The sequence below is a fragment of the Rhinoderma darwinii genome, chromosome 1, assembly GCF_050947455.1.
Source record: "Rhinoderma darwinii isolate aRhiDar2 chromosome 1, aRhiDar2.hap1, whole genome shotgun sequence".
Lineage (NCBI taxonomy): Eukaryota > Metazoa > Chordata > Amphibia > Anura > Rhinodermatidae > Rhinoderma > Rhinoderma darwinii.
In genome coordinates, this window is record NC_134687.1 from 539,161,960 (window position 1) to 539,188,648 (window position 26,689).

The following is a 26,689-nucleotide window of genomic DNA, read 5'->3' on the forward strand; positions in this document are numbered from 1 at the left end:
CCAAAGGGGTCCCTCTTCTTCATCACTGGATGAGGAGGTTGACAAATAAAACAGAGTCTCACCATCCGACGAGTCTGTATCGGAGGCAAGAAATTAATATACCTTTTGGGCAGTAAATTTCTGTTGGGACATGTTTGATTAGACACGTGTAAAATTTATTTGGTATAGAGCAAAAAAAATAATAATTCCCTAACTGGGAGCAATAGGCTGCTGCCTAAATTAGCCAAGGTTTTTTTTTTTGCTTTTTTTTAAAGAACAAGTGGACTTCCCCGACACTAAACCTAACTAGGGCAAGGGTTCCTAACACTAAACCTAACTAGATTTTATGGTAACCTCTGACACTAAGGCCTAATTCACATGAGCGTGTTCGGTCCGTGATATGCGGTCCGCATGTTGGCCGCATTTCCCAGACCGAACACACTGCAGGGAGCCGGGCTCCTAGTATCATAGTTATCTATGACGCTAGGTGTCACTGCCTCTCTGCGGGAAAACTGTCCCGTACTGTAATCATGTTTTCAGGACGGGACAGTAGATCCGCGGGGAGGCAGTGACCCCTAGCATCATAGATAACTATGATGCTAGGAGCCCGGTTCCCTGCAGTGTGTTCAGTCTGGGGAATGCGGCCGACATGCGGACCGTATATCACGGACCGAACAAGCTCATGTGAATTAGGCCTAAACCTAACTACGGTGACGATCCCCTGACTCTAAACTAGATTATTCCGAGTTTCCCTGACGCTAAACCTAACTGACAGATGGAAGCCGATACAAGACAGAGTCTATAAGCTCAATAAAAATAAATACTTTATTTAATTTCTTAAAAGTTTAACAATATATATAAAAATGAATCCACACAGATGAACAGATAAGATCACCATGCCAGGAATGTCATATATCAACACTATACAGAGCTATCTATTGTCAATACATATATCATAAGATAACTACAAAAGGTGTATGTACAGGTAGTATAAGTGGAGAAAGAAAGGCTAGTATATTAGTGGCTAACCTGTGGGCATATAGATATTAACAGTATTATTAAGTAACATGGAACTTACGCAACTCACAATCAATTGGGCAAAATATTACCACAAGTGCTAAGTGCAGAAGTTGATACAGAACTTATCACAATCCCCCCATGATAACATCACCACTACCAACCAGTCATATCTTATCTGTTCATCAGTGTGGATTCATTTATATATATATATATATATATATATATATATATATATATATATATATATTGTTACACTTTTAAGAAATGAAATAAAGTATTTATTTCTATTGATCTTATAGTGTCTTGTATCAGTTTCAATATATTCTGTATGAGTACAGCTCTGTGATATGTTGGGATTATTTATAATGCCCATATAATGGAATCACATGCAGTGATTATAGGTTGGAATACGGTGACAGGTGCCCGACACTAAACCTAATTAGATTATTCTGAGCTTCCCTTCACATATGTCCGGCATCCGCTTCAGTTTACCTCTGGCGTGTTGAAGAAAAGCCGGAGGCAACTGATGATAGAACGTATACCATAGCTTTCTATGGGATCCGTTCTGGCACGGAGGACATCAGTTGTGGTGCCGTACGGCGCCGGACCTCCCTGGGAGCCGGATCTAAAAACGTTACCTGCAGCGTTTTTGGTTCCGGCTCCCAGGGAGGTCCGGCCCAATATCCTATCTATTTTAATGGTGGCCAGATGAACGCCGGGTGCTGCCGCCTCCACCTTCCGGCAGCACCCGGCGGGAAGGTGGGTATGAGCTAGGAGTGGAACCCCCAGTTATAGCATTGCCGGGGATTCCTCTCCAGGCGAAGACCCTGACGACTACCCTCCCACCCAGGGCTTGCCTTAGGGGTGTGGGACATGTGCCATGTGCTGGCTCCCTTCCCCTGCTTGTTTCAGAAGCGCCTTTCCGCCCGGCCGCTTCTTCACTCAGTGGCGTCGCTGCCACTGTAGCAGCCATAGCGGCTGCTAACGGCGACACCGGGCATGACCCGTCGGGACCCCCATGGCCAGCAGTGACTGCTACAGCGGTTGCGATGCCACTATAGCAGAGCAGGGAGGTATCTCCCTGCTCTGCTATCTACTAGCACCACAGTAGCTCCCTGAAGGAGCAGAATCCCCGTGTGGCCGGGGATTCCGCTCCTGGAGCGCTCCACTTGATGTCTCTGTCCATATATGGACAGTGACATCAGGGGAAACTCCTGAAGCGGAATCTCCATCCACAGCATTGCCGACTCCGTGACCGGGGATTCCACTCCAAGATAAGCCGGTGACATCACTGTCCATAAATGGACACAGACGACAGGGGCTTCTCCTGGAGGGGAATCCCCGGTCACAGCGTCAGCAACGCTGTATACGGGGATTCTGCTTCAGGAGTTGGCCCTGATGTCACTGTCCATATATGGACAGAGACATGAAGGGGAGTGCTCCAGGAGCGGAATCCAAGGCCAAGGGGGGATTTTGCTCCTTCAGGGAGCTACAGTGGCGCTATCTACAGGAAGGGGGAGGGGGTGCTATCTACATGGGGGCTGTGGGCTGTGTGGCACTAACTACAAGGGGACTGTCAGCTGTGTGGCACAACCTTCAAGGGGACTGTGTGGCACTACCTACAAGGGGGCTGTGGGCTGTGTGGCACTACCTACAAGGGTGCTGTGTGGCATTATCTACAAGGGGGCTGTGTTGTGTGGCACTACCTACAAGGGGGCTGTGGGCTGTATAGTGCTGCCTACCAAGGGGCCTGTGTGGTGCTACCTACAAGGGGGCTGTGTGGCGCTACCTACAAGGGGGCTGTGTGGCGCTACCTACAAGGGGGCTGTGTGGCGCTACCTACAAGGGGGCTGTGTGGCGCTACCTACAAGGGGGCTGTGTGGCGCTACCTGCAAGGGGGCTGTGTGGCGCTACCTACAAGGGGGTTGTGTGGCGCTACCTACAAGGGAGCTGTGTGGCGCTATCTACAGGGGGGCTGTGTGACATTATCTACAGGGGATACTGTTGCACTATATACAGAGGGCACTGCGGCATTAGCTACAGGGGGTGTGTTGCACAGACAAATGTGGTTCATAAATTCTTTCGTTTTATTATATTGTATTCAAATGCCATGGGCGCGCACTCCGCCCATGGCACTTGAATACAATATAATAAAACGAAAGAATTTATGAACCACGTTTGTCTGTGTGCCGAATACTTCTCTACATACGATTGGGTTGGGACCCTATTCGTGCACCTCCTATAAGTCTAGTGCACTCTGAACCAATACCGGTAAAAAAACATTGTGTTCTACAAACTGGACACTCTAAAGCCTATTTCTAGCGGTTCAATTTCTATTTTAACCCTTCACACTTTTTACAGAATTTGTCCAAACTTGGGCCACAAAAATGTAAATTGCATTTTTTTTTTACAAAAGTGGCAATTTTCTTAATCCATTTCGAAACACCATATGACATATTGGTAAAAGTGACACCTTTCCACATTCTGCTATTTCTCCCGTGTACGGCGATACCAAATATGTGTGTCTAATCTATTATATGGACCCGTTATAGGGCATATCATAGGAGTCCATTTTGGCTTTTGGAGGCCTTTCTACGCCAGAGCTGATTTTAGGGAACCACGCTGTATTTGCCGTGGTACTGCAGGTCATTTTGACAAGTATAAATGTCCTGCTAATATTCATCTAGGGGTATAGTGAGTATTTTTAATAGGTGGAAAGAAATAAAAAATAGGTTTTTCCAGAAAATACAGTATTGCTGCATTTTTACAGTGAAACATTATCCAATAAGCAACCCTCCCTTTTGGTTCTCCCTACAAAAACAGTGTGAAAGTAAATGAGTTAATAATGTGGTACTGTATGATAAATTTCAAAGCATGAATACTTACAGAGACCAGGATTAGAGGGACATGTAGGGCAATAAAATCGTGTGTCCCTTCGTATGCTATTTTTGCTGCACACTCTGCATTGCTTTTGGGGGTATTTGTTTTTTTTCAGTAGCCGGCACAGGGTGCACAAAGTGACGTTCCACAAGCCATCGGACATCTTCTGGGGTCAGGGGACTCAAATAAAAGGTGTTCAATTATGTTCTCCAGAAATTTAAAAGATTTATTTTGCCCATTTGATTTTTTGTACAGCACAAAGCCGTTGAATGCTGCCATCAGAATAAGGTGGATGGTAATCTTTTTATACCAGGCGCGGGATTTTCTTTGCACCAGGTATGGCTCTAAAGCCTAGTCAGACAAATCCACTGCCCTATGAATTTATTATAGTCTGTGATGCAGACTGGCTTCTCTTTATCAGAGGTGGCACCACGTTCCCTCACTGTCACTTTTGTGTCTGTGTGAACAGTGCTTAGCATGAACACATCCTTGCAGTCATTACATTTTATTGCAAGAAGGTTTCCACTGCAAAGACCACTTGATTCCCCCCTTCTCAGGTGTTTTCTCACCAGCTCCTGTGGCAAGCCCCTTCTGTTTTTGCGGATTGTTCCACAAGCCCCTGTGTCAGCGGCATGCAGGTGCTTGTACAAGGGGACGCTGGTATAGAAGTTATCAGTGTATAACTGATATCCCTTATTCAGTAGAGGCTGCATCAAGTCCCAGACTATTTTCCCACTGCATCCTAGCTCACTGGGACATCCTGGGGGGTTAATATCACAGTCTTTGCCATCATAAATTCTAAAGGCAGATGTGTAGCCTGTACCGCTCTCACAGAGCTTGTAGATTTTAACCCCATATTTTGCTCTCTTTGAGGGGATGTACTGGCGGAATGAGAGCCTGCCTTTATAACTCATGAGTGATTCATCCACCGGTAAGTTTTTTTCGGGGTTGTACACCGGCATAAATGACTTCATAAATCACTTCATATCGGCTTCTGGTCAAAACGGCTGGAACAACAGGTGTGGCATGTGTAGGGCTTGTTGCCCAATATGACCGGATTGAGGGCTTTTTCACTAACCCCATGTTGAGGATGAGCCCCAAAAATATTTTAAGTTCGCCAGTATTTGTGGGGTGCCACTGCTTTGCATAGCAGGACGTTGGCTTTTCAGGAAAGAATTGGCGGGCATACCGATTGGTTTGGTTGACAACCAGCTCCAATAGTTCATCTGTAATGAATATTTTTTTTAAATCGAGGGCTGTACAATTTTCCACATTAATATTTATCCCTGGTGTGGCAATAAATTCTGGGATATTAGGGGAAAATGACTCTGTGGGTACCCACTCAATATATTCTGGGGGAATAGAGTGGGCCATGTTTTGTGGTACTTCTAGGACATGCCCTGTGCTTGTGGACTCTGCAGCGACACTTGAATTGCAGAAAGCGTATATCACTATCGTCGCTATCACTGGTAGACAACATTTCTACCTTGGACGCGGTTTCTGTATCGCTTTCATCAGAGTCAGAAATTAACATGGCATATGCCTCTTCCACCGTGAACCTTCTATGGGCCATTGTAATTATTACACACACGTACAACAAAGACTGTAACCAGACGCACACGCAGACAAATTGTATTATTTTTTCTTTACTTTTTTTTTTTCACAGACAAAAATACACAGATGTCACAAAAGCACACTTCACAAAAAACTGATGACGAACAAACACGTAGACTATAAAACATTCTTTTTTTTCCTTTTTTTTTTTTTTTTACACAAAAAAATACACAGACGTCACACACGTACATTACATAAAAACCCTAGGCTAAACCTAGACTAAACCTAGGCTAACACTAGACTAAACCTAGGCTAATTCTAGAATAGAACCTAGAATAGTATATATATTCGATTTTTAGTACTTTAGTGTCTTCGGTGTCACTTTAAAATTCTCTCCGTCTCTTCTCATACAAAGTAACAAGTGTGAGGATAGACTGAGAGACAGGGAGGAGAAACACATTGTTTACATTTTGTGATCACTGTGAATGGTTCTCACAGTGATCACATGAACGGAGACCATTGTTATTGGTCTCCGATCATCACTCTGAAGCCAAGGCTGTTGCTAACAGCCTTGGCTTCAGAGGCAGATTATGCAATCCCCAATCTCAGCAGCACCCCGCACGATGCGGGGAAAGTTCTTCTGAAGTGCCGACGTGAAAAGCCGACACTTCAGAAGAACTACCCTAAACGACCGACGTAAAAACACTATACGCCGGTCGTTAAGGGGTTAAAAGCTGCATTTTTGTGTTTACTTGTGTTGTATTTTATTATATTAAAATTAGTTGGATGATGTGAAACATTTAAATGTGGCAAATAAGCAAAAATAGAAGAAATTGGGTGAACTGTACCATATCTAGACAATATATATTCAAAAAAATCACAAATATAATGTACATATCTTAATAACTACACACATCTCAATCTAAGTACTAAAATACATGCATACTCAAAAGAATATATTTTATGCTAGCAGTCATATCCCAATAGAATAATAAGCATATTTACCAGTAGCAATCCATTTTTACGTGTGAATGTATAGACCTTGTTATTTGAAGGCAGATTACCAATTCCACTTGTAATAACAACAACCTGAGAGTCATTAGTTGTAAAAGCAACACAACTCACAGCATTTTCCACGACAAAGTCCTGTATGAATATAGAATACAGTTAGTTGTGCTTAATTGATTTATGCATACATTTACAGATTGCTCCACAAATCAATTGCAATCCTATAATTTATGTAAGGCTATGTTCACATCTGCGTTAGGGTTTACCGGTGTCCTGTTCCCTCATAGGCCAAAAACCAATAGTGCTTGACGAAACCCACTGGCTTCCATCACGGTGATCATCGTTTTGCCAGACAGAAAACTGCACTATTTTGTCCATTAAAAATTACAGAATCTGCTACGGAGGCTCCTAACAGCGCCTCTGACAACGATGTGAGCAGACCTTGAAGAGTATTCACTCTGAAATATGCATGTACTCATATATATATATATATATATATATATATATATATATATATATATATATATATATATACTCTATATATTAAACTCTAACACATTAACAATACTAAAGTGTTTAGACAGTGAATAGACATTCCACGGGACGTCTATTCACAATCTCTGCACTACGTTACTGTTTCTATGGTAGTTACAGCAGAGGAAGCGTGATCTCGTGGTAACCTGTCATTTACAGCGATATCTCGCGAGATCACGCTTCCTCTGCTGTAACTACCAAAGACAGAGTAACGAAGTGCAGAGATTGTGAATAGACATCCCGTGGAATGTCTATTCACTGTCTAAACACGTCAGTATTGGTTAGTATAAGACAGCACATAAGGATCTAGCAGGATCCCTATGCGCTGAGTAAATGAATGGAGAGGAGTGCATGAGGCTGATTGGTCAACGTCATACACTCCCCTGTACAACGCCCACTTGGTCTAAAGTAAAATACGCCCACTTGGGCATTAAGCAACTCATTAGCATAAATCTAAATCGCTAATAAAGTGGTAAAAATAGATTGTTTGTTTTTTTTAAATAAAAAGCATTACTGTCATCTACATTATAGCGCCAATCTCCTTATGTAGGAGATAGGGCACTTATAATGTGGTGACTGAGCCTCTTTAATCAAATTTTAAAATTCTTAAAGGGTTTGTCTCACCAAGATAAGCCCTTCTTATATTGAAGCCATCTCAGTGATCAGAATAATACAGATGTAGCCATCTTTATCTTGACTCTTAACGCATTAAATACACAGTGGCAAGAAACTTCTTGACTTTTTCAATGACTTCTCAATGGCTTTTGTTGTGTGATAGCATGCTGCACCTAGGTATCAGTCAAGATAAACTTGGCTACATCTGTATCTATCACACATAACCTTTCTACAAAAATACAATACCTGAATAGCTATAAATACTCCACGCCACTCATAGATTGTGCAAGTGGGATACGTTTTCAACAAAACAGCATATTGAATATCCTCATGAGAGAAGAAACACCAAGTGGAAGATGACTCGTTGGGAAAACTTTGCAAGACGGACAGTACAGTGTTGGGACCCTCTAAAAAAAAATTAAAAAAATTCAGTTCATGTAGTTATTATATTTGTGGTGTACTTGCTGTAGGGGATTTAAATCACCATGTTAAAACAATGGAGCTTACTGTCATATATACATTGTAAAATATGGTGTCTGTGCCATATTTATGAAGCCTCTGAGACACTTTTACTAAAACATACAATAGTATCAGGCAAAGGAACAGGGCATTAGAGGCATTTATACTTAGTTCAGACCTGATGTTATATTTCACCACCTGTCTGAGGGCCAAAAACAAGACTAGATTAACTAGTAGCTTTCACTATATTGAATTTTATCTATTTCATCTATTACCTTTGTATGAATAATTTTATAGAAAGCAAAATAGGATTATTATTTTAATTACACAAGTAAGGTTCTGTTCACATTGGCATTATTGCCAGTATGTCGGGGTTGGAGCCTGCAGCTCAATTCTAGCCATAAAAATTATTGGAACGCTGACTGAAACCTGATGAACCCCATTATAAGTCAAATAGGTCCATCAGGATTATTAAGTACATGTTCAAAACAGATTTGTCTTAGCTGTCGTGGCTCTGTTATAAATGCAATAGTGTGAGTTGAGCGCTTTAAAAATGGCAATAGTGAATATTATGCAGTATATAATAGTAAAAAGTAGAAAAAATCCACGGCACTCACCATTCAGTAGAATTTTCATTTAATGTTGTGGCACGCGAGGCCTTGATAAAGCGTTGGTACACCCAAAACGCCATAGACTTGTGCGCCACATCCATACTGCCTTTGTTTGCCTGCTGCAACATTAAATGAAAATTCTACTGAATGGTGAGTGCCGTGGATCTTTTCTACTTTTACTATTGTACCCTTGCTTGCCTTATTACACCACTGAGCACCACCTACTGTGGATTCAATTGAACATGTTTAGACCTATGTGGTTGTCTGATTACTGAGACTTATAGTGCTCCAAGAGCCAAAGCAGTGCCGATCTTTTTCTCACTTTGAACATTTGCTCATTATACAGTATATACTCTTCCAATCAAAGCATCAAGGATCATATAATTGCACTGTATATACCAACTATTTTTACAACAGTTTTTTCAAAATATTTTTATTACTAATTACTTATATTTCATTAAAAGTGAGGGGAATTTGTTAGTGCTTCCCGTATCCCATAACCAATGTAATGTGATGACTAAGCATTTCCTGCTCTGCTCTTGGATGGAAGATTTTCATAGTGTAACGTCCGTGGTCGCTGACCACGAACTCCTCCTATCCTGTCGACGCCCTTCTCTCCAGAGATGTCTGCACATGTGGCCGTTCTGTTCCGCAGTGTTCACTAGGGTGCGCTGGCGAGCTCAGTCCAGCCTTAAGCAGCCAGAGCGCACACATGTGTGAGATTGAGCTGATTGCTCCCAGATCACCCTGGACTATAAGAAGGGCTCTGCCCCTCCCTGCATTGCTTGAGCGTTGTTGTCATTACCTAAGTTTGTCTCTGCAAATGGTCCCCTAAGTGTTTCCAGTTCCCAGTGTTCCCCGTTCCTGCTACCTGTAACCTGTATCCCGTGTTATCCTGGTCCAAGTGCCGTATTTAGTTGGAGTCGTGCTGCGCTGAGTACCTCGCCTGTCCTGCTTCACCACGCCTGGTGCCTGCCTGCTGCCTAGTTCCATCAGAGCCTGTCTTGCTACTGTCTGAAGCTACCACAGGTACACCTATACAAACTATAGACTTTGACCTGTGTCATGTTGGCCAGCTGCCATACCGTTAAGGCGGTACAGCCCAATTGGGTCCACGCACCCTTCGTGACACATAGATTATTTTCCCTGATCCTTAGAGCAGCTGTATCTCAAAAAGTAAAAATAATTTTTAATAAAATCTATTTGAAAGTTGCACCAAACACACTGACTGACCTTTATATATATATATATATATATATATATATATATATATATATATATATATATATATATATATATATATACACTCTAAAAGGTTTACATAGCCTTTAAGGCTTCGTTCACATTTGCGTCGGGGCTTCCGTTCATGGGTTCCGTTAGACCTTTCCGTGAGGGGAACCCATGAACGGAACACACAGCTTTCCATTTGCATTACCATTGATTTCAATGGTAATGCTTCTGTTGCTAATGGTTTCCGTTTGTCTCCGTTCTGTAAGGTTTCCGTTTCGGCGGAATCAATAGCGTAGACACATTTTAAATCTGCTTAGGATATCTGAGGAACTCAGGAATTCTGTCTTGTACAAGGGTGATGGGTGTAGTGAAGTTGTGGCATGTTTTTCCCAGCTCAAGGGTATCTATCAGGTGTCATATGACATTATAAGGAATATGTCACAGTCATAACTTGGATTTGTGACAGTTTTTACATAGTGACTTGTTTCTATTGCTGATAAGTTACAGCATATTGTATAAGGCTGAATGCGAAGCGCTCCTATAATTACACAAACTTCCAGGTTTAAACAGTTTAGCATCACTTGTCAAACAGTCGTGACCTCTCCAGTGGACGCCTCTACAGTATTAGGAGAAGAATGTTGTCACTGAATGGTCGCCCGCTGCCATAGAGTTCTGAAGCAGATATTTAGTAGATACATATCAGGTATATTTATGGTACAGATAAAGCAAACATTATCAGCAAGGAAAAATGTGTTGATGCTCCATGCCAGCTATATACTATTCAGCTTAAAGTCCCTTCCCTGAATCCCAACCATTTGTGCAATGTAGAAGGATACTTGAATGTACAAATATCTGTGGAAGCATCTTACATAGCAGCTGCAACTGTTATGACATTGTGAAACAATTGATATCTTACTTATGCCAAATGCGCTCCCTGATAGTGTTTCCCATTCCACGCTCACAGATATGTTCAGGCCGTTGCTGCGGGACACTTTTAGATAGACCGTTGTATTGTTCTCCTCAACTGTTAAAGCACTTGTTCTAATAACGGAGAGCAAAGAGAGAGAGATGAACATAAACTTACATGACAATGAATACTGGGATAATGTCTGTTGATGCATACCTTATGAATACTGTCATCTGAAGCTGCGTATAATAATTTGCTGCATGTTACCTGTTATTTGTGGGAAAGATGCTAAAGAGTCCTTGGGGTGCTTGGTTTTGGAGCACAGTTATTTCTGTGTGTATTCTAGTGCCTAGTCTAGCACCTCCTGTGGGATGAAGAAGTGTGACAGTAAAATGTTCATCCATCTCTGGTTCTTCATCGAGTACAGCAGCAATTTCCAAGGTCTGTGTAAACAAAGTAAGAAATCAGGATCTGCACCTTATAATCACCAAACAATATAGTGGATCTAAAATAACTGATTTGATGTAGAACACTTATACACTTTTAGGCCGTGTTCACACACTGGAGATTTGAGGCAGATTTTGCATCTATTTTTTTAAGCCAAAACTAGAAGAAATGTATAAAGAAAGGACATATAGGTCTTCTCTCCTGGATCCAATTCTGGTTTTCACTTAAAAAATGCATTCAAATGCTGCAGCAAATCTTCACTGAGTGAATAAGGCCTCATACTGTATGTGTGTGTATATATATATATATATATATATATATATATAGATACACACATCTCTCTTGAATTAAACAGCACTCCAGACTTATAGTATGCTATTTAAAGTACAATCATTATCTGGGTTTCACAAAATCGAGAGCGTATTGCCTTAATATGTATTTTAACATCTCCAGAGATTTGTGGCACAACATAATTAGCTTTGAGAAAATAACATGATTTTGCAAAACTCTGTCACGAGATGTCTATACTATATGGGGGGAATTGTTTAAGATTGACGTTTCATATGCCAATCCTAATCTAAAGAAAGTTGAAGATGCACCTTATTTATTAAGAGACGCACGCCTCTTAATAAATAAGGTGCATCTCTGGCTGTTGGAGCACCAGAAAATCAAATCTACATCAGCTAGGAGCTGGTGTACATTTGTGCTAAAATTTACTCCACTTTTCCGGCATGAATTATAGTAAATTTAGTATTATAGTAAATATATATTTAGTAATATAGAATTATAGTTAATGTATTGTTTATTACTTAATAATGTAGTAAATTCTATCAAGGTAGAGGGCATTTCACACTTTGATGCTTTGTCTAAAATTGGCCGTGAATTATCTAATGCATGCGTGACAGAAAAATTACCTTGAACCTTACTCCTTCTTCTAGTATGACATAGCCTTGTACTGGATTCAGATCACCAGAAGCATCAGACTCATTCTCTCCAGTGATAAAATACTGAACGGCGACAGTTCCAAATATTCCTTGTGGGGGATCCCTGATAATACAGAGCACTGCAACACTTTCTGTCAAGTATAATGCCGTGGGCTCCCTCAGGAAGAAGTGTTCAGTGTTGTTAAAAGATATGACCCCATGACCATCATCATTGGCAAGAATAGTAACAGTAGCTGTCATTACAGAAACACAAGATATCAGATTGTAATGCATATACATTAATATGCCTTTAACAACATAATAAAATAAAATAGTGTGTTATTGACTGTATCACCTGTTGTATTCTGGCCCAACTCCAGTCCATGGGAAGGATTTGCAAGTATCAGTTGGAACTTTTCATCTCCTTCTGGGATATCATCATCATTTATAATTACATCAATAAATTTATATTTTTCTCCATCAGCAAATGCTAAAATCTGAAACCAAAATGATGTTTACCGGACTTGACTTAAGAATTCTGTCATTACACATAATACTAGTTACGTTTGTAGACTGTCTATATACTTTATACTGTCAGAATAAAACTTATCTTTGAAACGTGTATTTGCGTTATCTGTATCAGCTCTAAATTATTGTGCAATATGGTAGATTAAGTTTTGATACATAAAGACAAAACCCAAAAGTATTTTCCTCTATTTTTCGTTTGGATTATCTGATTTTTAATTTAATCAATTCTTATTCCTTGTGTTTTGAAATATGATTACTATACCAATAATTTGCATTACACAAGCTCACAGTTCGAAATAGAAATCCCAATACTTCTATTAGGACCACAGTTGCCTCTACTCAGTTAATAAAATGTTCAATCTGTATCCAAAGACGGTCACCATGGATGGAGACATTTGATCATCATCCTGCAAATTGGAATGCAATAGATTGAGAAAGCTATTAAGTAGCAATATCCTACCATGGAGGTAACATTGTAATCGGTTCCTAATTGGGCTCCTATATTCTGTGCGTAGAAAAACAACGACACATTTCCAAAGGTCCCTTTGTTCCGATAAGCAACAAGAGTTAAAATACCATGCGTTTCATTGACTTCAAAGCTGAAAGACAAGAGGAAATATTCTGTATCTTTGTTAACAAAGTGAGAAATTTTAGAAATAAAGTAACATGAGCCTTTGGATCTAAGTGGGATTACATAGTAAAGATTTAAATGGTTACTGTTGTTTCTACAAACTTTGCATACATGAGTTGTACAAGTGAATATAAGAAACTTTGTAATATATCTTATTAGAGAAAAATTTGTCTTTCTGGACATATGATCCACTAAACCCCCCAACCCTGCCCAGCCTACTGCACTGATCATTCACTGTCAATTCACTGCTAAAATCCATCTTGAGAGACAAAATGAATTATCAGCTCACTGAGAGATCAAGTTAAATGCTGCCCATAGAAGTCTGAGAAGAGAGAAGGGGAGGGGCTGTTGGAGGGAGGCAGAGGCAGAGACACACAGAGAAGCTGCTGCATCTTCTAGTAAGTGTTCCATCTACCCTCATTGCTGATTCAGCTATACTGATTCTGACGGCTACATAATTTCCTCTATACTGCTGCTGCTTCTGAGGGTATACTACAGAGAGATAGGGAGCAGAAATTCCTTTATCTCTGTGTGCAATGTTTGGGAGTCATCCAAGTAGTTAGACTAGCTCAGGGGAAACTGACATTTAGAGATAGAGTATACAGAGGGGAAAACTGGTGTCCAATGTATATATATATATATATATATATATATATATATACACACAAGTTATATAATTGCTAGAAATAGTCTTATTCCTCATGTACACACACATGACATCTTATTCTGAAAAGTCACCTGCTGAAACGACAGGTACGCGTTAACTTTGGGGCACAAACAACTACAAATAGTAAAGCTTGTGGTCAGTCCATTTATTCCTATTTACCTATTTGCCTATGATAGGTGTAAACTACCGAGCAGCAATTAAAAAGACAATTTAAAAAGTTGCAAAAGAATAACAATCAATTTGTACAAACCTTGTCCTCTGCCACTCGATAACTCCTTGGATGCCATCATTTGCATCAATAATAATCTGGGCTGTCAAACCTTCAGCATCTAAACATTAGCACATAAAAAAAAGAATCACATTGTGAATATATAACAAAAAATATAAACAGGTTCAATTGTACATTAAAGGGGTTTCCCATGAGGGACATTTATGACATATCCACAGGATATAATCCAAAAAATAAAATATTCGAAGCAGCACAAATCCCAATGTCAGGAGCGGTGACAAGCTGTAAGATCAGACAAACCCTGTCTGACGTAATGTAATCCTCAGAAAAAGCGTGGTTGAACAGCCTAGGCTTGAGAAAGACCCTCCACTTGTCACGGGTCGAAACGTTGCCATTTTTTTACTGGATGATTGTCCAATAAAATAACATATTGATTGAAATTTGGGAGACAAGTGCTGATGTTCAACCATGCTTTTTCTGAGGATATCCACAGGATATGTCATAAATGTCAGATAGATGCGGGTCCCATCTCTGGGACCCGCACCTATCTCTAGAACTGTTTCCCGTAAACCCCATTCTAGCTTTTTGTGCTCACGCTGACTCTCGGCCAATTCCTGATTACATGGTTGAGACACGCTGTTTCCATAACTCCCATAGTAGTGAATGGCAGTTACAGAAGCAGCGTGGCATGCAAACTACGGTTTCCATAACTACCATTTAGTTCTATGGGAGTTACGGAAACAGCATAGCACAGCGAGTAACGCTATTTCCGTAACTCCAGACTATGTAATCAGTAAGTGGTCGGGAGGCAGCGTAAGCAGAAAAAGCTAGAACAGGCTTTAGGGGACCCCGTTCTAGAGATATGTGTGAGTCCCAGAGGTGGGACCCGCATCTATCTGACATTTATGACATATGCTGTGGATATGTCATAAATGTATCTGATGGGAAATCCCCTTTAAAGCTGTTTTTGTAAGCATCAATGTATTACAAATCCATCATTATGGTCTAATCTATCTCACCCCAAGTCATGGTCTACAGTAGGATGCTGAGATCTACTGTATATTGATCTTTCCGGAGTCCTTGCACTGAAATCTTTCTTTATCTTGCATTAATTCTAACCTTTCTGTTGCATGAGACAGTAAGTGAAATTACATACTGCACCCTTTATCATATACTCAGGACAAGGCTGACAATATTCTTAGGAATGCCCATAGTACTAGCCTTATAGTAATGCCTATAACTTAGGCTTCACAGTAGTTCCCAAACTGCAGGTCTCTTAGTAGCCATCAAAATGTCAGATTCATTGTAGTGAGTACTGCGAAAGCCCCATTGTTTACTTACTCCGCTTACTCCTCCACTTCATTGGAGACATACATTAGGTAGAAAAATAAACAAAGAGCCCCTTGCAGTCCAAAAACGGATTTGTCAAGATAGAAGTGATCATCATAAAGAGCCTCTCTCTGGGTTCCCAAAGCAAATGCTGAATCAGTGTGCCAATTTCTCTTGTATATCTCAAGATAACTAGCACAGTCCCATAAATGTCATCATTTATAAGATATATTTTATTGTTATGATGTTGTGATAATGTTTGTCTTTATGCATAGGCTCTGTTCTATTGTGATGATGTCACTATAGTGTTTCTCTTCATTCCTGGGCTGTGTTCTATATTAATAATGTCCCTATAGTGTTTGTCTTCATTGCTATTCCGTGTACCATTGTGATTATGTCCCAATAGCTTTTTTTTTAAGCTATATTCTATTATGATGAGGTTACAATAGTGTTTGTCTTTAATCATGGCATGTTTTCTATATAGATGATGTCACAATACCCAGTGTCTTCCTTTTTAAGATGTGTTTATTGTGATTATTATCACCATAGATTTTATCTTTATTCCTAAACTGGGTACCTTCCAGATTATGTCACAATAGTCAGTGTCTTCTTTTATAACCTGTGTTCCATGATGATGATGTCTCAATAGTGTTTGTCTTTAATCCTTGGCTGTGTTCTGTAAAGGTGATGTCACAATAGTCTGTATCTTCATTTATATACTCTGTTCTATTGTGAGAATGTTACTATAGTGTCTGTCTTTATTCCCCCCTAAAATTATATTGTGATGACATTATAATACCCTGTGTCTTAATTTATAAGCTGTGTTCTATTTTGATGGTGTCCCAATATACATTGTCTACATTTATAAGCTGTGATAAATGGTAATGATGTAACAACTGTGTTTGTCTTTATTCCCATGCTATTTTGTATATTGATGACGTCCTGTATTGTAACTTGAATCTTCTGGGCCCTGATGCAAAGTAACAGTACTGGTTTCCTTTATATGGGACAGGAACTATTGCGCCCCTTCAGGCTCCATGGCCTGGATGCAACTACAACCTATGCATCTCCTATAATTACGCCCCTAATGACGTTCCATTGTGAGGATATTACAATAGTGTTTATCTTTATTGCTAGGCTGTGTTTTACTGTAATGATATCATAATAATGTTTTTCTTTTTTTATAGGCTGTGTTCTATCGTTATGATGTTACAATAATATTTGTCTGTAATTCTAGTCTTAGTTCTATTTTTATGATTTCACAATAGTGTTTGTATTTATTTCTAGTCTATGTTCTATTGTGGTGATGTCAGAAAAGTGTGTCTTTAATCCTAAACTACGTTGTATAGTGGTGATGTTACGATAGTCTGTGTCTTAATTTATAGATTGTGTTCAATTGTAAAGTTGTCACAATAGTGTTGTTTCTTTATTCATAGGCTGCGTTGTATATTAATAATGTCACCACAGTGATTGTCTATTCTAAGGCTGTATTTTATAATGATGGTATTCCAATAGGGTTTTAGCTTTAGCTATTTCTCTGCCTGCCTGTTATATGGAGTAAACACTGTGAAATCACCAGTGAAACTGTTTCTCTAACTATCATGATGGAAATGTGAAAGAAATGTACTAACTCCACCTTTTTAACTGATGTTTTATCTTCCATTTTAACTTCAATACAAAAATTATGCCTGGAGAGATGTGTTTTTGCTGTGTGTAAGAGAACCTTTGCTGGATAACAAAATAATTGACTCAATAAGAATTTTAAAAAACTTTTACAATGACTCAGGGGAAAAAGCGGAGGACTCAAGACCACACCCTCTACGCCCTTCTATACAAAAGATGATGATAAGGAGAGATGACTATGTAACATAAAATTGATCCTAGATAATGAATTGATTGAAAATATTGCAATGCCAAGAAAATATTCCTGGATGTAAGATTTTTTGTATTTGCAAGCTAAAGAGAAAATATTGTATCTCATATGTAAATGTACAGTCTGAGAATACTATATAAACTCCCTCCTATTGTATGGAGTGGAGCATTGGTCATGTCCTTTTTCTGCAAACCTTTTTCTTAAGAAAATAAATATACATGAATCTGGAGCAACTATTTGACGTTGCTTTTTATCCACAACAAAAACAAATCTACTTCTTGCTCCTGCAGAGTAGAATCAATGCTAGTAAAAAATAGATAATAAGTGCTAACCACAATGTTCCCTTCATGTCACTGTTGGGCACAGGGATGCAGCCCTTTACTGTAAAGAGCCTGTTAACATCAGCATAGATCTTCCAGATGATGTCATTGTGATTTCAGAGAAGAATCTGTTATTGCCATTAACCCCTTAGTGACCGGCCTATTTTAGACCTTAATGACCAAGCCATTTTTTAAGTTTTTCCATCGTCGCATTCCAAGAGCTATAACGTTTTTATTTTTGCGTCGACATAGCTGTATAAGGTCTTGTTTTTTGCGGGACAAGTTTTATTTTTTAATAGCACCATTTTGGAGTACATATAATTTATTGATTAACTTTTATTAACTTTTATTTGGGGGGAAATAGAAAAATCCCTGAAATTTCGCCACTCTTTTTCGCGTCTTAAATCTACGCCATTTACCGTGTGATATAAAAAACACAATAACTTTATTCAGCGGGTTGTTACGATTACAACGATACCAAATTTGTATCGTTTTTGTATGTTTTACTACTTTTACACAGTAAAAACGCATTTTTTTCAAAATGTTCAAATGTTTTTGTGTCTCCATATTTGAAGAGCCCTAACGTTTTTATTTGTTCGCCGATGCGGTTGTATGAGGGCTTTTTTTTTTGCGGGAAGACTTGTAGTTTTTATTGGTACCATTTTGGAGTAGATGCGACTTTTTGATCACTTTTTATCACATTTTTTTAAAGTCAGTATTCACAGAAAACAGCAATTTTTCCATAGTTTTTTATTAAATTTTTTACGGCGTTCACCGTGCGGGTTAAATAATGTAATAGATTTATAGTCGGGGTTGTTACCAAATATGTGTAACTTTTTAACTTTATTTTGTTTTTTTAATAGTAAAGCATTTTGTGAGGGGAAAAGCTGGGTTTTTCATTTTTTTTTCAATTTTTTTTTTTAATTAACTTTATTAAACTTTTTTTTCACTTTTCTACTAGTCCCACTTGTATTGCAGTGTATTACTGCCTGTCCGTTTAACACGGACAGGCATCTGCTAGGTCATGCCTGCAGCATGATCTAGCAGGCATTCACTCCAAGCAGACCTGGGGGCCTTTATTAGACCCACGGCTGCCATTGGAGACTCAGACACTCGCCGATCGTATCGCCGGGTGTCGGTGGGGGAGAGAGGGAGCTCCCTCCCTCTCTCCAAAACCACTCAGATGCGGTGCTCGCTATTGTGCACAGCATCTGAGGGGTTAAACGGGTGAGATCGATACTAATATCGATCTCACCCGGCAGAGCAGGGACGCTCCCAGCCCTCAGCTGCCTCTAGCAGCTGAGAGCAGGGAGATTTGACAGCTCCCTGCTCTGTAAACTTATTCCGATGCCGCGACGTAAAAAGTCTATGGCATCGGAATAAGGCCCGTTAGTGACCGACGTAGAAACACGATGGGCCGGTCACTAACGGGTTAAATGCAGTCAAACCTGAATATGTGGTGGAGATAGGTTTAAAATACAGAATGATGGACACAATCGCCTTACAATGCCCAGTGTATTTGATTTATTACTATCAAATAAAACACAGACATAGATTATCACTACCCTGTAGCCTATTCTGGCAGTTTCCACTGCAGATAATATCTGTTTTATTATACCACTGCGTAAGTCTGGATTTAGAATTTTTGTTATTAAAACACATCCAAAATGACAGATGTGATCAAATACATATAAAATATAAGTGGTTGCTGCTCATAGACTGTTGTAGAGGAAGGAAAGACAAATTAATGGCTTGTTAATTACCTTTTATCCGGTAAAATATAAATTCTATGAGCATGCACGGAAGAAAATGAGAACAAAAAGAAATGGTTAAAGTCTTTAGAAAATAAGAAGTAAGGTAAATTGTAGGTTATTGAGAAACAGAATAAAGTGCCTGTAGCCTTGGCTCTATATCTGTATCTACACACACACATGCGCACACAGTCACTATTATGAGTTAAGGCAGTTTGAGTCAAAATGGCTTGATCTCTAAAATGTGTAGAACTTCTAGTATAGAATGGATGTAAGTACAGTCAGGGGCATAGCTATAGACCTAAAAGCCCATCAGAAGTATAAGAAGAAACTAGTATTATAAATGATATATTGTAGGTGGGGGCCCTGATATAGATTTTGCATTGGGGTCCAGGAGCTTCATGTTACGCCTCTGAGAACAGTATGGTATTTAGGAGGGTCATACAATTATAAGTCTAAGATTACTAAGCACTATCCAAGTCTCATCATCAGAGAAAAACGCTAGTGGTGACATCTCAACTATATGTACTGGAACCCTGATAAGTTAAAAAAAAAAAAAAAAGGTACAAAACTTAGGGGAGGATTTGTGTCATAGAAAAGTCGCAATTTGTGCAAAAATGAATTGCAACGTTTGTCTTTTTACGCTTCCTCTGACACTTTTCCAAAAAGTGAATGCAGTAAACAAAAGGGGGCACGGTCTATGTGGCACGACAAATTTACTGTAAATGCCAGAAATTGGTGTCAATTATAGTGGAAATCTATACCAGCACGTAGCTGGCGTAAATTTCCCTTTTCGGTGCACAGACGGCCGGAGATGCACCTAATTTAATAAAAGATAGGCGCATCTTAATCCATCGAACTTTATATTAAGACTGACGTATAAAACGACAGTCTTAGTAAATCTGCCCCTATGGGTTCATAATTTCGTGTACATAAGAAATCTCGCACAACAAGTGAATTATCTACAGGCACTGTATACTAAGAACAGAACGTGGTCTACTTTGCTCAGTGGTAAGAGCTTTACTGTGTGGATTAAATTCTTGTAGTTACGTTAAAGTCTTACATCTTTGCATTTCTGTGTAACTACTTTAATGCGTAGAAGATCATTGACAAGTCTTGATTTTGCTTTATTATGTGGTTTAGTAATGTACTATTGTTGTTTTCTATTCCGGACACACTTTTCTACTATGCGTATTTAGGATTCATTATTATTGTTGAAAGCAATTTCAATATTAGTTGTGCAGTGCCGAGACTGGCTTTTATGGTTTAGTGTTTATTTTTGAGGAAATGTGCTATTTCCCTATTTCAATATAGCAACTTGTTAAGTGCTCAAAGCTGCGGGTCTCCAGAAGGGGGTTTCCACAAAAACAGTATTATTTGTAAAAGAACGTACAAGAATTTGATTGTATCCAAAAAGTGTTGTACAAAGGATTAAACAATTACATTTATGATATATTATAATAATATTATTTAGAGCAATACCTAGGCTTGGAGGAGAAGATGTCACTAACTTCACAGTCAGTTCCACAGAGACTAGGGTAACTAGGATGTACTCTTGCAGTTCTGGTAGGTCATCCTGAGAGGAAAACAGAATGAAAACAAACATTTTTTTTTTGTCAATTTGGCTATTATAGATTGTGAAAGCTGTTGCTAAATTCACAAATTGAAATTTAAATAACTGAAATTATTATAAACAGTGCAAAGAATGCAAGTGTTATCTGTGATCATTTATTACATATTTTCCTGTACTGTAAACAATGAACATGAATATAAAGATTACCTCTAAAATAGTCACATTAATGGCAGCAGTTGTTTCCCCATCCAGAAGGATCAGAGATCCAGATGTGGCAATGTAGTCAAGACCTGGTTCTGCCGTGCTCATACTGGTACCATTCAGAGGAGGTGTCAAAGTCACAGATGTGGTGTAAGTGATATTAATATCTCCTAATAAATTCACAAAACAAATTTAAATATTAAACAATATAAACATGTTTATTACATTTTGTTGCTGTGAAATAGAACACATTTCTAACATGCTATTATTAACCAAGTGGACTAATCAATGTATTTCTCATACTATATGGTAGGGGTGTAAGGGTTGTAAGCTGATTCAATTTACAAATGGAAATATGGGCATTGGGATTGGCATAGAATAGAGCAAAGGCAAAGGTCTCTATCTCTATCCTCTATCCTCTGAGAACAAGCATTTTTTGAAGGTGGTGGGACCTTTTGCACACAGGACCCCTGAACAGCACTGTGTCCTATTAGGATGATGTCCCAATAGTGTTTGTTATGTCATCATAGTGTTTATCTTTATTCCTAGGCTGTTTTCCATTGTGATAATGTCACAACATGTGCCTTCATTTATAAGATATTTTATTGTTATGATTTTGCAATAGTATTTGTCTTTATGCATAGGTTCTGTTCTATTGTGTCACAATAGTGTTTCTCTTAATTTCTAGGCTGTGTTCTATATTAATGATGTACCTATATTGTTTGCCTTTTTTGCTATTCTGTATTCCATTGTGATTATGTCACAATAGCCTGGGTCCTTTTTTTAAGCTGTATTCTGTTGTGATGATGTAACAATAATGTTTGTCTTTAATCATATGCTGTGTTCTATATATATGATGTCACAATACCACGTGTCTTAATTTATACACTGTGTTTTATTGTGTTTTATTGCAAAATGTGTTCTATTGTGATGGCATCACAATACCCTGTGTCTTCATTTATAAGCTGTGTTCTATTTTGATGGTGTCCCAATAAACTGTGTCAATATATATAAACTGTGATCAATTGTAATGATGTAATAACAGTCTTTGTCTTTATTCCCATGCTGTGTTCTATATTGATGATGTCCAGGAGCGTAACTTGAAGCTCCTGGACCCCAATGCAAAGTCTGTAACAGTACTATGGAACAGAGGAACCTTTTGGCTTCCCCCAGGCTCCATGGCTTGAATGCAACTGCAACCTCTACACTTCCTATAGTTACGCCTCTGATGACATCAAAATATTGTTTGTCTTTATTTCTAGGTTGTGTTCCATTATGAGGATGTCTTTATAGTGTGTATCTTTATTACGAGACTGTGTTTTACTCTATCTATCTATCTATCTATCTATCTATCTATCTATCTATCTATCTATCTATCTATCTATCTATCTATCTATGTCATATCTAACAATCTATTTTTCTACATATTGATTTATTCAGCCCCAAATTATGTAACTTTCATAATACTACAGGTATTTTTGTCACTTTAGACCAACCTAAGGATCCGAACTCTCGATTTATAAAGAGCTGGATGGTTTTATTTGCTTCTTGAGTTAACACAGTCCTTGAAAAAGGAGCAAAACGAATCAGTCCGTGTGGCTCATCGCTGGCTTCTACAGTAAGAACTGCTTCATATCCTTGTTCATCAATAATAGCTGCACCTGGGCCGGAAACTCCTAAAAACAAAAGTAAATGACACAATAATATATACATAAATTGCTTCAGACGTCTTTTGTTCTTTATCAAGTACCCAAGTCAATGTGGAACTTGTGTATAATATTATGTATAGCAAATATGTAAACCTTCAGTTCCAGGTGCCGCCTGTGAATTATTTTATATGGTCACATTCTTACATGTTACAGCTCCTGGTCCTACTAGAGTATGAAAATAAAAATACTAATAAACCTAAGAGAGATCAATACAAACGGTATAATACAATGCTAGTGCAATATAACTACAGACAACAGAATTATAAAAGATGGAATGAGCAAAAAGCGGAACTACATTTACGCTTCAGTACAATATTTTCCTTATCACAATTTTACCTTCAGTTGTAACACTGTGTAGGACAATTTGGTATTCTTCTCGCTCCTCGGGAATCTGATCATCTAGCAGATGTACAGTAAAACTCGTGTTCAATGACCCCTAGTCATAAGAAATAAAATACATATTATTAAATATCCAATTACTTGTACTAATTAATGAGGGATTACATAATTACTGTTTTTCTCCTAAGCGGTTTTTATGCTTCTTGTATGTGTCTGATGACTTACATATTACACATAAGTTGAAGAAAGACATGTCTATCAAGTTCAAACATGAATGTTAAAATTTACACATCAACCAGAACTGTCACTGTCCAGACATACAAAATAAATACGTATGGCCATTTACTGAAGGCACTAGTATTGAGAATTACAGATGCCATACACATAAGTGGATATTTATTTTCAGTTTCTCATATAACAATGGATAAAGCCATTTTTCTGGGTAAATGATGGCATTACTTCAAGTATAGTTGCCAGGGCAAAAAGTGTTTTGTAATGTGGCTGCATAGATCTGCAGGTATTCAAAAATCTGCATGGTCTCAGGGGATAAAATAAATTGTCATTCATCAGATCCACTCAGAACATTACTAACACGTTCATATATATATATATATATATATATATATATATATATATGACACATTCAATTCTGAGTTTAAATAAAGTAATATTACGTTCAAGAAGTCTCAGAATTCTAGTCCTTGCAATGAAAATGTACTATTAGAGCAAAAGAGTATATATCTAGCATACAACAATATGATTTAAGATTAAGATGTCTTGGCACATATTCTAAGCAACTGAATAATCGCTATCAAATTTCTGCCATATTAAATTGATCTACCTGATATACCAAGCATAAAGCGCATAAACCTGTTGAAATGCATCAGGTACAAAAGGTCCTTGAATCACTAAAGGGGTTTATGAGAAAAGAAAATAGGGTCTTTTTGATTCAGAAACAGAACTACTCCTGACCATGGGCTGTATTTGGTATTGCAGCTCAGTTACACTTCAAATCTTTTTTTCCTTAAATGCTAATTATAGCTTTGCGCATAATTTTATTTATTTTTTTTTTTTAAATAAAACAACGTAATAGAGGCCTTTTTTATTGTTTTTATAGAAAAAAATAATAATTTACTTTTTAAGATACAGCTTGTATGTGTCCTGGATACATAGAAGCTGTATCTTGTTCCCAAACCTGAATCTGTCAGGTCAGCGGGACTGATGGCTTCGGACACAGCGGGTCCTGCATGTCTCTGACACGCAGGATGCAGCTGTTATTGATCACATCTAAGTTCATTACTTTGATGTGATCGATAATAGGTGGCATCTGTAATTCTCAATACTAGTGTCTTAAAGAGGCTCTGTCACCAGATTTTGCAACCCCTATCTGCTATTGCAGCAGATCGGCGCTGCAATGTAGATTACAGTAACGTTTTTATTTTTTAAAAACGAGTATTTTTGGCCAAGTTATGACCATTTTCGTATTTATGCAAATGAGGCTTGCAAAAGTACAACTGGGCGTGTTGAAAAGTAAAAGTACAACTGGGCGTGTATTATGTGCGTACATCGGGGCGTGTTTACTACTTTTACTAGCTGGGCTTTCTGATGAGAAGTATCATCCACTTCTCTTCAGAACGCCCAGCTTCTGGCAGTGCAGATCTGTGACGTCACTCACAGGTCCTGCATCGTGTCGGCACCAGAGGCTACAGTTGATTCTGCAGCAGCATCAGCATTTGCAGGTAAGTAGCTACATCGACTTACCTGCAAACGCCGATGCTGCTGCAGAATCATCTGTAGCCTCTGGTGCCGATGTGTCCTCGCTCGTCTGACACGATGCAGGACCTGTGAGTGACGACACAGCGTGATCTCTCGAGAACACGCTGTGTCTGCACTGCCAGAAGCTGGGCGTTGTGAAGAGAAGTGGATGATACTTCTCGTCAGAACGCCCAGCTAGTAAAAGTAGTAAACACGCCCCGATGTACGCATATAATACACGCCCAGTTGTACTTTAACTTTAAACACGCCCAGTTGTACTTTTGCAAGCCTCATTTGCATAAATACGAAAATGGTCATAACTTGGCCAAAAATGCTCGTTTTTTTAAAAATAAAAACGTTACTGTAATCTACATTGCAGCGCCTATCTGCTGCAATAGCAGATAGGGGTTGCAAAATATGGTGACAGAGCCTCTTTAAGTAAATGGACATATATATTTATTGTATATTTCAGCACAGTGACAGTTCTGGTTCAGAAAAAAAAATTTGCTCAAAGGTTTACATAGCCTTTAAAATTAAGTGTTCAGTTGTTAGCATAAAAATTAGCATAAAATGTAAATCTGTAACTATAGGTGATTTACCTGTCATTTATTTTCCTCAGTGCTTGCTGCTTCGCTGCATTTTAGCTCAGCTCCATTATGACAGATCTAAGATCTGCGACTATAACTTACCTACAGTGCCTACATGAAGTCTGGGGTAGTCTGAAAGTAGGGAAGGGCGATTAATCAAATTAATTTGATTTATCTGCCATGTGGACGCCTCACGATTCTGTTCTTTCACAGAATCGTTAAATCGATTCTATGAGAAAACATCAATGGTAAAGCCCCTTTCGTTGCTTTACCAGTGATTCAGGCGGCACAATGACGTCATTGCACTGCCTGCGTCATTCTGCTGGAGCAGGACTGGTCAGAAGAGACCACAAGAGACAGGTGAGTGCGGCACTACCTACAGGGGCATTATCTACAGGGGGCACTTTGACACTATGTACATGTGCAATGTGGCGCTACCTACATAGGACACTGTGGTGTTTTCTGCATGGGCAGTGTTTGCCACTACCTACAGGGGACACTGTGGCACTATCTACATGGGCAGTAAGTGGCACTATTTACATAAGCAGTGTGTGTCACTATCTACATGGTCAGTGTGCGGCACTATCTAGAAGGGTAGTATGTGGCACTATTTGCATGGGCAGTGTGGCACTATTTGCATGGGCAGCTTGTGGCACTATCTACATTGACAATGTGGCACTATCTACATGGGCACTATCTACAATGGGAACTGTAGCACTGTCTACAGCGGGAACAGTGGCACTGTCCACATGGACACTGGCACAATCTACATGGACACTGTGGCACTATTTACATAGGTAGAGTGTGGCACTACCTACATGGGCACTGTGGCACTATCTACAGGTGGCACTGTGGCACTATCTACAGGCAGGCTCTGTGGCATTATCTGCAGGAGGCAATGTGGGGCACTATCTACAGGGGCACTGATTGGGGCATTATCTTCGATGCTTTTAACATAATGGTCAGCACATATCCCCTAGCCTAGCTCTTTATATTAAAGCTTGTAATATAAAGGGCTCGGCTGGTGGAT

The 26,689-nt window shown here is 39.0% G+C and overlaps 1 protein-coding gene across 1 annotated transcript in view; it reads right to left on the reverse strand.

The window, feature by feature from the left end:
- ADGRV1 (adhesion G protein-coupled receptor V1) overlaps nt 1-26,689 on the reverse strand; it is a 681,209-nt gene that overhangs the window by 441,622 nt on the left and 212,898 nt on the right. The window contains exons 37-48 of the mRNA XM_075837359.1: nt 23,315-23,414; nt 22,766-22,945; nt 21,276-21,439; nt 20,978-21,071; nt 14,244-14,322; nt 13,156-13,294; nt 12,523-12,664; nt 12,159-12,421; nt 11,065-11,240; nt 10,807-10,931; nt 7,837-7,997; nt 6,439-6,579 (exon numbers count right to left, since the gene is read on the reverse strand). Coding sequence (XP_075693474.1) covers nt 6,439-6,579; nt 7,837-7,997; nt 10,807-10,931; nt 11,065-11,240; nt 12,159-12,421; nt 12,523-12,664; nt 13,156-13,294; nt 14,244-14,322; nt 20,978-21,071; nt 21,276-21,439; nt 22,766-22,945; nt 23,315-23,414 — 1,764 coding nt within the window. The remainder of the gene's footprint in view (nt 1-6,438; nt 6,580-7,836; nt 7,998-10,806; nt 10,932-11,064; nt 11,241-12,158; nt 12,422-12,522; nt 12,665-13,155; nt 13,295-14,243; nt 14,323-20,977; nt 21,072-21,275; nt 21,440-22,765; nt 22,946-23,314; nt 23,415-26,689) is intronic.